The sequence below is a fragment of the Citrus sinensis genome, chromosome 5 (assembly GCF_022201045.2).
Source record: "Citrus sinensis cultivar Valencia sweet orange chromosome 5, DVS_A1.0, whole genome shotgun sequence".
Lineage (NCBI taxonomy): Eukaryota > Viridiplantae > Streptophyta > Magnoliopsida > Sapindales > Rutaceae > Citrus > Citrus sinensis.
The window spans coordinates 13,810,542-13,824,850 of NC_068560.1; the positions used below are offsets into that span (position 1 = coordinate 13,810,542).

Sequence of the window (14,309 nt, forward strand, 5' to 3'; positions counted from 1 at the left end):
AATATAGATGGCTGCAAATCTATTTTAAAAATTTATCCTTGAGTTTGGTATTTTATCAGTGTGATATCACAGTTCCTGCACTCGATGGCCGTTATAGTTGACATCCACTGCATTTGACCATCTGTTTGTGCAAAACTTGTCATTATTTATAGATTAAGATTTTTTGTTGATTTCAAAATTTTCACATCAGGCATTGCAATTATTGGGACTTTGGGAGAACAATGATGTTAGTTGAGTAATATCACCAAAGAGAAAAAAGACAGGCTGAAAATTGTTGTATCCATGACTCATAAAGTACAAGAAATCTATAGGACCAGAACATTATTTTGATGATATAAAAGTATAGTGAATGAGAGCAACTAGTGATATCCTTTGTTTCATATTTTGGCTTTATACTAAAGTGGGAGCATAGATTTTTGGAATACCTAGCTTGGAATCAGGATATATAATGGTTCTTTTGTGCACAACACTGATAAGAATGTCTTGACTTGGATCTTCTGATGTGGTATAAGGTGTAACGCTAGTGAATAGTATACGGACTCTAAATATTATACTCCTCTCTGTTGTTAAGTTGCCACAAGGTAGGCCAATTGCCAAAGGATATAAAGACTGAAAAATTTTAAGATAATCACCTCCATAAGTTTTTGAGTGTATCCTTCAGCTACTAGTCGGACCTTTAGCCTGTCCATAGTGCCATTTTCAAAAGACCTAGATTTGTGTAAAAGTTCAATAGAAGTTCCATAGACTTAAGAGGCTGTTTTGGGTTAATCTAATTTTACTTCAACAGTCCTCTTCATTCTGTTTGGTATCAGATCAATTGAAAGAAGGCTAGAACAAACAGTTTTTAACCGAATGTTAGAACCAAGTAAATTTTGGTTGTTTTTACATGTTCTTACTTTTGGGAATGGAGTTTCTGTTGGCCTTCTTAGGAAAAGTTTGTTGGAAAAAATGCCTTTTTGATTTTAAATATTTTCACTTCAACGGTCCTCCTCGCTAGTTTTCCCAATGTCCCCAAATGTTCTGCAACTTGGTGGTGCTACAACATAATGAGGTTTCATTTCTTGTTCAATAGCCAACCTCGAATTGGATGATGTATAGCTTTTTGATAATTTGTAGGCAAGATTAAGGGAACTAGAAAAACTATGAACTGAAATAGAATGAGCAAAAAAATACCTTGTAGGTGCTTCTGTCTACAACTGAACCTTTTCTAAGAGCAGCATGAAAATCAAGATGAAAAATTTTAGTTGTAGCTTGATGAGGATGATCCTAGATGGAGGTAGTCTCTTGAATGGAGGATTGGGCTAAAGGAGAAGGATCACCTCGTTAGTAGGTTGCTGTTTAGTTTTCCTACAGGAACATACTAAAAGACAAAAAACACAAACTCCAATGCACATATGTACCTGTATGGTTTTATCTATTGAAACAACTGGAGGAAGAATTTCAACAGAGCCAAAAATAAATTCAGGTTCCAGAATGTGAAAATAAGGATATGGAACATGTTATATCAGCACTAGCATGAGTTTCCTGAGAAGTGGGATTAGGAAACTTTATCTTTTTGTGTCCTAGAATAACCAAGAAAGATACTGTTGAATCTTTAATGGCTTAACGAGTCAATTCTTCAAGAACTTGATGAACTGAACCAGATTAAAGCTAATCCAAACAGCGAACACAGAACCCAGAATCAAGAACAAACAGAATAACCTTGTTTCACACAGCCAAGATTAGAAGGAAAAACCCACTCGTTTTATTGATCAAAACACTTAAGATACAAAGTGGACCTACAGAAGAGATTGCAAAGGTTACAAAGAAACAAATCCTATGCAATTTGGTCAACAAATGAAGAAGATAACAAGTTCATATCAGGCGCTGTTCATCAGCCCCATTTATTCTGATATTTCTGGGCAAGCAGATTCAGTGTAAAATATTAATAAGACCCCATCAACTAAAGTCAACCTCACAATGACCCCATAAGTTTTTCATGATTTGCATTTGAGTCCAAAAACTCAGGTGCTAACATCTTCACAGATACATTTGGTTGACTTAGGGAAAGTCTATAAGGTATAACATGGACAAGGCAAACGACCAAATATACATTGTGAGAAAGAAAGTAGAGTTTTGTTGTGAAATAAAATAAAATATGCTGCTCCAAAGTTAAGTGATGATCGTAGTAGTCTTGTTTATTAGTAGCAAGCAGTGAGAAGAGCTTCTCCAAAATCTTCATGGGACAATTTTATGGAGAAGAATAGTTCTTGATGTCTAACAATGCCTATAATTTATTTCAGCTACTCCATTTTCCAATGGAGTTGAGGACAGGAATTTTGAAGTATCATATTTTGAAGTTGGAACTGACAATATTCTAGGGCAATTGATTACAAAGAGTTTCATCAGAAACAATGGTGGAGTCTTTATTTCAATAAAAGTGTAGTTTTTGTTTTGATAAATATTTATTAGTAAAATATGAAATTGTCCCATGAAGATTAGTAAAATATTTATTTGTAAAATAACCATGTAGTTTGTTAACGATTATCAAGACAAAATATTTAACCACATGGAAGTTATGAACTATTCAGGGACCTAAGGACCGAGTGTCTGAAAAAATTGTGATGCACAGTAATTCTATTAACTCATGAGGGACATGAAGATGTTTTCCTAGTTGACAAAACTAGAATTGCCTAACCTATTTCACCAAATGATGAAACAGTTGAGGGCGAGGATGACCTAATAGGTAATGCCATTGTTCTGAAGAAACCACTTAGAAAAGAAAAAGTGTGCTGGATAATAAACATGGTGCAAAAGTCTGACAGAGTCCATTTATCTCATTTCCTTCACCAATTTGTCTTTCTTGTATCAAGATCTTGAAAATCACCATTAGATGATAAAAAAAGAAAAGGATTGAAAATTTCTTTAGCTGACTTAGTAACAGAGAAATTGAAAATTTAGGGACAGAGAACTGAGGAAACAGAAATGATAGAATTGACAAAAATTGCTCCTAGTCCTGAACTGGGCACTTATGGCCATCTGCCAAGACTACTAAGGGTGCTTTGCTGGAAGGAAAATAAAAACTAAATTTGGAGTGGTAGCAGTCATATAAGATGAATTACCAGTGTCCATTATCCAAGGAATAGGATCGGAAGTTGCACTTGAAGTATTGATGATTGGCTTCCTCATATGGGTTCACATGAGTTTGTTAAATAAAAGTAGAAGCAGGAGTTGTCAGTGCAGAGGGATTTTCTCTTTTTCAATGAGAAGTTGAATTTTCATTTTATATAATAGTGGATCTGATCATAGTCAACGTTGTAACTGAAACCCAGGTGCTACGACAAATGAAATAGGGATGCAGTGATACTAAAATCCTGTCAAAAACCAACCACTCTAAAATACTAAAAGATTGACAATCTCTCAGCCTCATCATAAGTTTTACATGTCAACAAATCTATGGTGCGTTTATTTGCCGGAGTAGTAATGGGGAGTGTAGATTTTTCCTACTCTAGTGTTTACTTGCGCATTTAAAGAGAGTAGGAGTCCCACTCATTTTTTGGAGTTAGGAGTGGGATTCCCACTCCTATGGGAGGAGGGTGTGGGAATCCCACTCCATCCTCTTCTTTTTTTATCATTCTTTTATTAAATATAATATAGTTCTATTATTAGAATAAAGTAATATTACACTTATTTAAAAATAATAATATTATATTTATTTAAATAATATTACATTTATTAAAAATAATAATATTAAACTTATTTTAAGTATAATATTATTATATTTAGTTGATAATAATAATTTACATTGATTCTAAGTTAAATGACTTAAAAATAATATTAGTATATTCATAGAGATTAATAGTGTTCTTATATACTATCTTTATTTGAAAATATAATATTATTATATTTATTTATTTTTAATAGTGTTATATTTATTTAATATCAATAATAAATAATAAATAGTTTATTATAAGAAAATATTAATTTTATACTATATTATTAATAATAATGTTTCATTAATAATAATGTTTCATTTGCATTGCTCTTATCAATAATTTTTAATTTCCATAATTAAAAGTAAAATTATAGTAATAGTAATTATTAATTTATTTAATTAAAATTAATAATAAAATAAATAGTTTATTTTACAAATATATTTTTTTTCACTTTGTAATTGGAAACTACAATTCTTTAAATAATGGTAAAACTATAATTTGAAACAATTTACTTCCAATCCAGGACAAATTAAACAAGTAAATTGTATTATGATTCCTATTCTATACTCCCAATCCAGTATAAGTAAACAACTTTGTTGAAAATAAAGATTCAAAGTTAGGATTTATTTGTAATCTAGGCTATTTTAGGAATAAGTTAGATTATAATGGGAAGATTCATTAGGATTCTTTCCCAGATTTTGTTTCCTATTATTTGGGAAAGGATAGATGTAGTCTCCTATTTTCTCTCCTATTTGCTGTATATATCCCTTGTACATACCGTTCTGGACAGTAAGAAAAAGAGGAACAAATTCATGGTTTTCTTCATGGTATCAGAGCAGGGCTCTAAACCCTAGTTCTCCTATCAGCCGCCATTTCCTTCTTCTCCTCTACCACCTCTTTTCAACAGTATCCACCTTCCTTCCTCTCCCATCAGTTGTATCCACATTCCCAATTCTAGAATTCCAACTCCTCAGGATTCTCATTCCAATCTGAAAAAGTAAACGATGCCCTACTGCAGTCATCAAGTCACAGAATTTCTTCACAATTACTTGAAATACTTATCGGTGATGACTAAGTTCTTGCCCTAGATTACCTGCTGTGATACATTTGGCACAACAAGAATCGTAGGTGCAACAGACTTTATGACCATTGATGGAACGGATTGGAGATGGCCCAAGTGAAATATCTCTGATCAAGTAAAATTATAAGAATTATCTTTTGAAATGGTAAAAAATAAAAAATGATAAGAGATTCAAGACTTCTAGTTTATTTTTGAAAACTTTATAAATTGCACTAATTTGGATATGTATTTGATTTCTTATATTTCTCAATATAAGGTCTGCTTTCTTTATTTCATGGCCCCTATGATTTCCTCTGTTTGCCTTACCTTGATATCCTGCCCTTTTTAATAATCTTTTCAAGCATTCTATTTAGTAGCTGGCACCTCCCTGAGCTCCCTAGGGTTGGCATCCTATCAGATATCTCTCTTGAGTTGCAACCATCTGTTCTGCCTTGTGATATATAAAGCCTGCCTAGGAAATTCAAGCAGTGGTACTTTTTATGAATTTCTAGTATTTTGCCTCTTTTATGTCCCGATATAGCATTTATAAGTTATTCTCAAAACGAAAAAATAGCATTTACAACACATTTACCCTTATGATAGATATATGGGAATTTGTTTTCTTTACAATCGTCATTAATATGCTTCCACCGATCCATGTAGGGACACAAAATTAACAATATATTTTTATGATAGACATGTGGCTATTCTTTTTAACTTATCGAAGTTTGGTTGCAGGTAGCCTTTGTAGCAATTGGTGCAACCATGGTTGGTAGCATCACTTTTCTGAAGAACACGGGTGACTTTGTCAAAAAAGGAGATGAGGTTAGAAGTTCCTAAATAATGTTGCTCTTCTTGTGGTTCTCTCAAATTTGTCTTTGCTTCTAATTGACATTAATTCATTTTAATTTACAGTTTGGATATTTCTCATTTGGTGGGAGCACAGTAATTTGTGTATTTGAAAAGGTTTGCCTGTATATGTCTTTCAGAACAGATTTCTTCTTATTCTATTTAATCGCTTTTTCTAGTTACTAGTTTCTATCTGGGTCCTTTGAAAAGCATATAACAAGTTATAAAGATCTTGAAGATATATTAGGTTGATGAATTTAATCATTTTTGTACAATTTGTTCATACATGTATCACCATGTTATAATATATGTGATGACGGCATCTACATTTTCCTTTTTAAACTATATTTGTTTGTGGGTTTTGCAGGATGCAATACAAATAGACAAGGACCTCCTACAAAATAGTGCCAGAGCCCTGGAAACATTAGTTTCCGTAGGAATGAGGATGGGAGTCTCCAAAAAGGAAATACTTCAAACTGAGTTACCAAGCTTGGAAGCTTGTGTTATAGCAGCTTGAATAAGGTGAGCTAAGGCTTAGTACATACTTCAAACTGAGTTACCAAGCTTGGAAGATTGTCTTATAGCAGCTTGAATAATGTGAGCTAAGGCTTAGTAGACATTGGCTTCTCCATTAAAGTCATTGACATGCTACTTAATTTTGTAGCTATTGTAGAAATTGCATCCCCAGCTTCACAATTTGCGTCTTTGGCGCACTGCTTATCTTTTTCCCCAGCTTCACAATTTGCGTCTTTGGCGCACTGCTTATCTTTTTGGACAACCGATACTCTTTCTTATAGTTAGTATTAGATGTTATGATACTCCTAAAATAACTACTGAGATTTTTTATTAAGTTTTTGGGAAATTTACGAAAATAACCATTAATATTTTATTATTTTCGCAATTAACCCTCTCAATTTTTTTCTATCAACATTAGCCAAACACAAGCTTTTCTTCCCAAATTACCCTTCTTTATAGAACAAAACCAACATTGTTTCTCCCATATCGCCAAACCAAAAGCAGCTTTTCACTCTTGAATCATCAGCCAACGACGACGGCAAAAGACAATAGTAAAAGTGATATCCGATTATAATCTATCCATATCCAACACAAATCGACGTCACTTAGTGGTATGAATTATTTTCTGAACTTACTGAACTAAGTCGGGTGAATCTGAATCTGGCGACAGGGTGCCTGTCGCGCCAACCCTTGGCGTGATAGGCAACCGTCGCACCAAGCAAGCACCCTGTCGCACCAAACCTTGGCGCGACAGACGCCTGTCGCACCAACCCTTGGCGCGATAGGGTGCCTGTCGCACCAAGCAAGGTGCGACAGGCACCCTATCGCACCAAACTTCGGGCGACAGGTTGCCTGTCGCACCCACCTGGAGATTCATTAAAACTGTATTATTTTAATAGGACTCAAATAAATTTTTTTATAATTTCAGGCTTAATGGATTGAGTTGTACTTGAATTGTGTTACGATGGTTGGTGGGAGACATTAGAGAATGACCGTATGGAGTATGTGAATGGTAAAAATCGAGCTTTTTTAGTTGGAAAAAATTATCTGTTTGATCAGTTATTGGCAAGAGTATACGAAGTGTTACAAATAAACCCTAATGACTATAGTATCACAATGAAGACAACTTTGAGGTCTAGTAACACATTATATCGTATATGTGCAATGCCCATGGATATATGTGACAATGAAATGGTGAGGGTTGTGTTGCATATGGCATCTGACGTAGCTAATTTTGGATGCATTCCTATATTCGTGACCACATCACCTCGAGTTCTGAGCGAAGGTATTGAGCCACATGTCGATATAGAACTTTGTTTAGAGCAAATATGTCTGGTCCCGATAATGATGAAGAGGTGTTGCCAAGGACAATATCGCTGCAGCAATATTACTCTTCAATCCACAACAATTATGACAACGATGATGATAATGGCGTTACGTTACAGGATGTTGGAGCAACGATATTCTCCGTATCACAACAATGATTTTCGGGACAATGATAATTTTCATAATGAGACAGAGGGTGATAATGTTTGTGCAGAACCTTCTAATAATACGAGGCAGGGCACTCGTTTCAATAATGATGGTGATGATGGAGGAGCCAGTCTTTCAAATGTTCCGTCGTTTCAGCATGAGGATGAGTGTGAAGACAATACTCCTGTGAATAACAGAGGTAATAGACCTATTCCTTCTATGGTTCGATCGAGAAGGAGAATTGACCCCCTTACAAGTCTTGCTCCAACTTTGCCTTTGAACATGGTTGCTCCAACTTTGCCTTCGAACATGGTTGCTCCAAGCTTTGTTAGCAGTTGTGACTCAGATGATATCAGCGTGGATAAGCTATTTGCTGAGAAGAATGAGTTTATATTACAACTACGCAAGGTGGCCTTTAGAGATAAATTTGATTTCAAGATTGCACGGTCTACTACGACACGTTTCGAGGCTCACTGTTGTTCATAATCATGTAAATGGCGTATTCGAGCAACTAGAAGTTCGAACGAGCAAAATGTTCCTTGGGTGGTGAAGAGAATTGATAATGTACACACTTGTCATAATGAGGTATTGGTTGATGGACGTCATCAAGTAAGGAGTCGGGTTGTCAGTCATATTATCGCAGAAAAATATATTCAAGATAAGAGGATTTATACTCTCAATGACATAAGAGCAGATATGCAACAAGAATACAGTGTTCAGTTAACATACCAGCAGGCATATAGGGCGAGAGAAGTTGGTCTTGAAATAGTTCGCGGCAACCTTGCAGTCATACAACTTGCTCCCTAAATACTCTCACGTACTAACTACAGCAAATGAGGGTACAGTCACTCATCTCGAGCAGGATGGAGATGGTAATTTCTTGTACTATTTTGTAGCATTCGGATCTTCCATCAAGGGGTTTATGCAGTACATTCAGCCTGTCATTGCTGTAGGTGGTACTCATTTGAAGGGACTATATCGTGAAAGCATGTTCGTGGCAACATGTCTTGATGGTAACAATCAATTGTATCCGTTAGCCATTGGGATCATGGATTCAGAAAACAATGATGCTTGGGAATGGTTTATGATGAAGTTACATGGAGTGATTGGTGATAGACCTGAGTTGGTAATTATCTTTGATCGATGCACTGCCATAAGGAGAGCTTGGGAATGGATTCATGATGAAGTTACATGGAGTGATTGGTGATAGACCTGAGTTGGTAATTATCTTTGATCGATGCACTCATCTGAAGGGATTATATCGTGGAAGCATGTTCGTGGCAACATGTCTTGATGGTAACAATCAATTGTATCCGTTAGTCATTTCATACACGTTACGATCAATCTTATCCAGCCGTCGTCGTACGTAATCATTAAACTGCTTTGTCCTCGACTATTACAAAAGGAAAAAATAAATGTAGAATAACAATAAAAACATAATAATTTATATTCAGAAAAATATCATATATTATTTATAACCTCAGAATCCTGTGCGTCATCAGAGTTGTCTGTTTGCTGCTGGTGGTCATCAACAGCCACCTCATCCTCAAAAGTGTCATAACACTGCTCTGGTATTGGGTTTGGTATGTCGTCACGATCGTCATGCTCGCCTGATTGCCTTATAACCGACGGCATCGCGTTGATTGAGGGTTGGTGCTGTATAAAGTATCATTTAAAATTAGTAAATGAAAAGTCAAAAATTTCGATTAAAAAATTTTTAGTACTTAGAGTATACCGACCTTATAAACCCAGTCTGGAATGCTTGACAAGTAATCCTTCACAGAGAGCTAATATTTTCTGCTACTCTCCTTTGAATTTGGCTCAAGAGTTTGTAAAACGTCCTCCTGCCATAAATTCAATTGAAAATTTTAAGTAAGTATACATTTCTTAAATTTAGTAAAGTTAAAAAAATAAATAATACATATTACTTACAAGACGAGATTCGTCGTTGAAGAATGAATAAACCTCCGCAAAGTTGATTCTCGAAGACGCCATGGGCTTACATTGCAGAATGCGGGGAATCTTATTCTTCGTTTTGACGACCCATGTTGATGGCAACCCTCCGATTGCTTCGTAAATCCAAGCCTACAACAACCAAAGTGAAAAATCAAATAAAACAATTATCAAATATTTAATACTACAAAACTTATTAATAAACAAAAAAAAGCACTTGAACCCCAGACGTAAAGCTATAAAGATTGTATTTTTCAATATTATGATTTGAATTTTTCAACCGAGTCTTCTTAAATTTCTCGTCTTTCTCAAACAGTGCATTGTCAAGACTCTCGTAAATCATTTCCCATGACAATAAACCCCATGGACGCTTTCGGAAGTACTGAATATCATCAACTTGGTCAAGCCAATCGAAATTAATTTGACAGTGATTTTTTCTTGCATTTAGTATTCTGTCCGCAAAATAAAATAGCGCAATCTTTAATGCGTCCATATCGTCCATTTCCTTGAATTTCAACTTCTTAGATACTGCATCAAATTGCTTCACATTAATCTTACGATGCACCCCACCAAAATACGTATTCCGTAGCCTCTGCTCCATTTCATCATTTTCTTGATTGGTATCAATACCGAATGAAAGTCCAGTAACCAAGCACCATTCGACAATTGACAAGCGAATCAAATGCTTACCAATTTGAAACCATAATTGATCCTCACGGCTATCTTCTTCATGGGCCACTTGCCGCAGTAAAGATTGTGCAAAATTACCCCACTAAATAAAAAACTTCGACACTCCAAAAAATGCCCAAATATATTCTTTTTTAACATAGTCAACTGCCGCTTTGTTAATTTTTCCTCGATGGCTTTTACGACCGAAGATAACATACACATGCTCGAAATTCGACCAGGAAAGTGATCAGCATAATGAAAATACATCTTACCTACTTCAATATCCGGTGATTCTGATTTCGCCATGTATCTGTAATATTTATAAAATTATTATATTACATTTACAGAAAAAAAAAATTACCTCGTTAAAAAAAACTCTAATTTTTTGCTGTCGCACCAAAACTGGTGCCACAGCAAGCCTGTCGCACCAAAAAATTGGTGCGACAGGGCTTGTCGCACCAACGCGCTTGTCGCACCACAACTCGTGCGACAGGCGCGCGCCTGTCGCACCAGATTTGGTGCGACAGCAAGCCGCGCATGGGCGCGCACGCCCTGCCCCCCTCCCTCCCCACCCCCAAAATTTAGCGCAATCACTCTAAAATCGAAAACAATACTCCCAAACACCACCAACCACCACAAACATCATCACCACTACTATTATTCTCAAGCTATAACTATTATTATTCTAAAATTTCATTTTAAATTAATGAAAATAAGAAAAATAACTAACCTAGGTTTTGTTGAAGGTTGTAGATCGTAGATCGGATGCCGGTGAGAGATGGAGCCGCCGCCGACGAGGGTTGACGTCGCCGCCGATGATGGGAGTTGGATCGGTTTGGGAGAGATGAGTGAAAGGGAGTGTTGGGGGAGAGATGAGAGAGAGGTATTTTGGTCTCAAATGTTGTTTTATGGCTAATGTTGATAGAAATATTTTTGGGGGGTTAAGATGAAAAAAAGTAAAATTTTTTTGGTTATTACTGTAAATTTCCCTATGTTTTTTCTTGAATTATGGATTCAAAAGCTATATGGTTAGAATATCGATACCTGTATCAGAGTCATAGCCAGGTTTTAGAAGTTAGCAAAAACGTGTACCCTATGTATAAATGTTATGCACCAATAGCACACAAATTGTATCCACATGAACAAATGTATGGATTATTGCAATCATAAAAATGCTTTGGTTGTTTAGTTCCGTGAAAATATTTTAATATTTAAGTGCCAACATCTTCTATTTTGTCTACTATGCTATTAAATCGAAATCCAATGCATTGTCCTCTTTCATTGTTTCTTGTTTTAAAGTCACGCTGGATTCCAGTCTCTCAATTGTCTAAACACGATTTTAATCCTCTTCATGAGTTTTGACGCTCAGAAATCCAAAAAACATGTTTGCTCAACCATTGGAGCATCCTAAAATATGAAATGGATGATTTTACCCTTCTTACCCTTTTTTAAGGTTTTTGAAACTTCAAAATTCAAAAATCACGATTGTTAAACCATTCGGGCTGGATATGGCGAATGGATGGCCGGGCATGGCACGGTTCGTCCCGTTAGGGAGACGCTCAACTGTGCTCATGGGCTAGCAGTGTATAGCCTGATAATTTCACGGGCTGTGTTGTGCCAAGCACGACAACCAGTTTTTAGGCCTGGCACGGCACACATGGATCATGCTGGCTGGGCCCGAGGGTCTCAATTTCAATTAAAAAATACATCTTTTTTTTTCCCAAATCAAAGTCAGCAAGTATATGAGCTAATTGCCCATATCTATTTTGGCTAGACAAATTTGATTTGTCAAGTTAGTATAATGATAATATATAAAACTAAAGAGAACTAGGGTTCTTTTGGTTAGTTCTTTTATTTGAAACAAATTAATTACTTTTAATAGAACAAATAAAAATAAAAACATACCATAACCTCGATAAGTACATAAAAACAAGATAAAAACCACTCGATAAGTATAGAAAAGAAAAATAAAACATACCACAACCTTAGTAAGTGCTTTTAATATCACAAATTTAATTCTAATTTGATATCATAATTTATTGTTTTAAAAATATAAAATACTAATTAGCTATACAAATCTAATTTTATTGTAATTTGACATATTGTTGTTAGATTTAAAGTTACTAAATTTAATTCTATTAAAAAATAGTTACTAAATTTAATTACTTTTTAAATAATTTCAGTAACAATAATAAATATTGATATTTGATAAAAATAAGAGCTTATGAATTGCAATTGAATGACGGTGACAATGATGATGTTCATGTTAAAGTTGATGATGACGACAACGACGATGACAATGAATATTAAAATTTAGAAATGCTTTTAATATGCAATAATGGATAATTCAGTTGATGTTAACCTAGTTGGGATGTATTGTAAATTATAATGATGCAAATTAAATGTCTTATTTATAATTTGTAGCTTTAAATTTCATAAAAATAAAATTTATTTTATCTCTCTCAAATATTTTATTTTTAATTTAATGAGTCATAATTCTATTTATTCATTAAAAGTTAAATTATTAAAGAATGATTCAATTCATTCAATTAGCTTTAAATTAACTCAATAGATTTATCAATGCAAAATTTGAAATTTAGAAGACAATGTAAAATCTCTTTTTAAAGTTTGAACTTCAAAATTTTAAATTTGTATTTTATTTTTCTATAACAAATTAATATAGAAATTTGAAAGATGAAATAACAAAGAAAATATTTATAAAAAAAGCAAAGTGGGCTTGTGGGTTGACATTATGGGCCCTTAATGGGCTCCTGCTTGTGTTGTTTATGCACGGCCCATGTTGTGCCTGAACAAAAAAATGGCCCATAGACCAGAATGATTGACCCAGCACGGCCCATTGATGGGTTGTGTCATGCTTTGTGCCGTACGAACAATGATGGGCCTATGCAGCCTGAGCTAGCATGGCCCATTGCCCATCTAGTCTGGGCACTCTAAATAATAAAATTGACAAAAATACTTATGAAATTATAGATTTTGGCAAACTAAAAAAATTTCAAATGAGATTTTACTATTTATTTGAAGAGATACATCGACAATAAAGACAATAAAGGTAGTACATAATTACAAGGAAGTTTGACAATAGCTCAATAGTAGTCAACTTTTGCTCTTTGTATTAGCCAATAATTTTACGATTAACATTGTAAGAATTTGTAAAAGAATTTACATTAAAAGATTATTCTGTCACTAGAACTATTTTGATACATAAAAATATGATTTTACTCACATAAATGATTAGCAGAAGTTATCCTAAAAATGTAATTAATTGATAACTCTAAAATTTTTCCATTATTTCTATATCTATTACATATAAATAGTTTTTTTCTGATAAAATTTATAATTCAAACAAATATAATTTACAATAAGTAAAAAGTAGAGGATAATGAAGTAAACTTCAACCAAAATGTATATGACAAGAATGCTTTTGAGCAATTCATAAAATTAAAGACGATAATTAACTGCGATGATTGACTAAATTATAGAGAATAAAAGAAAATATAGCAAGTATAACTTATTTATGGGTGGGATTTCTTTGACTTAAAATTTATTATTTAAGCTTTCATCCATTAAATTTATCAATCCAATGGTAGATACATGATAACTTAATGGCGTGTTTAATAAAAGAATAATAAAAATCGGTTGGAATTGGAATGAACTGGAATTAGAATGGGAAATAAAAATTAAAATAAATTGTTTACTTTAATTGTATGAATCGTAATTGGAATGAATTGTGTTACTGTTGATGCTTTTTTTGTCTTGAAATTAAAATGAATTATTGCAAGTTATTAAAATGACCTTAGTTGATTATTGTCATTATTTATTATAATAATTTTGATTATTATTATTATTGAAAGTAATTACTGTTGATGATAATAATTAATAAAATTATTATTATTATTAATATTAATATTATTAGTTAAAATGATTATTGTGATTATTAATTTCATTACCATTATTAAGAGTACTATTATTATTGTTAATATTATTATTATTAAGTTAATTTTATTAATTAATAGTATTATTATTATTATTATTGTTAAAAAAATATTGTAATTATTATTAACAACAACAATTTA

The 14,309-nt window shown here is 33.6% G+C and overlaps 1 protein-coding gene across 3 annotated transcripts in view; it reads left to right on the top strand.

The window, feature by feature from the left end:
* LOC102627056 (phosphatidylserine decarboxylase proenzyme 2-like) overlaps positions 1–11,403 on the top strand; it is a 30,783-nt gene extending 19,380 nt beyond the window's left edge. Inside the window, exons 19-22 of one of the 3 annotated variants that reach the window (XM_052440413.1) lie at positions 5,494–5,580; positions 5,671–5,721; positions 5,972–6,126; positions 10,962–11,403. In XM_052440413.1, the coding sequence (XP_052296373.1) occupies positions 5,494–5,580; positions 5,671–5,721; positions 5,972–6,121 (288 nt within the window). In that variant the 3' untranslated portion in view covers positions 6,122–6,126; positions 10,962–11,403. Of the gene's footprint in view, positions 1–5,493; positions 5,581–5,670; positions 5,722–5,971; positions 6,331–10,961 lie in introns of those variants that run through there. The other 2 variants (XM_052440414.1, XM_006494003.4) reach the window with 2 other exon arrangements.
* Positions 11,404–14,309: the final 2,906 nt, after the last annotated feature.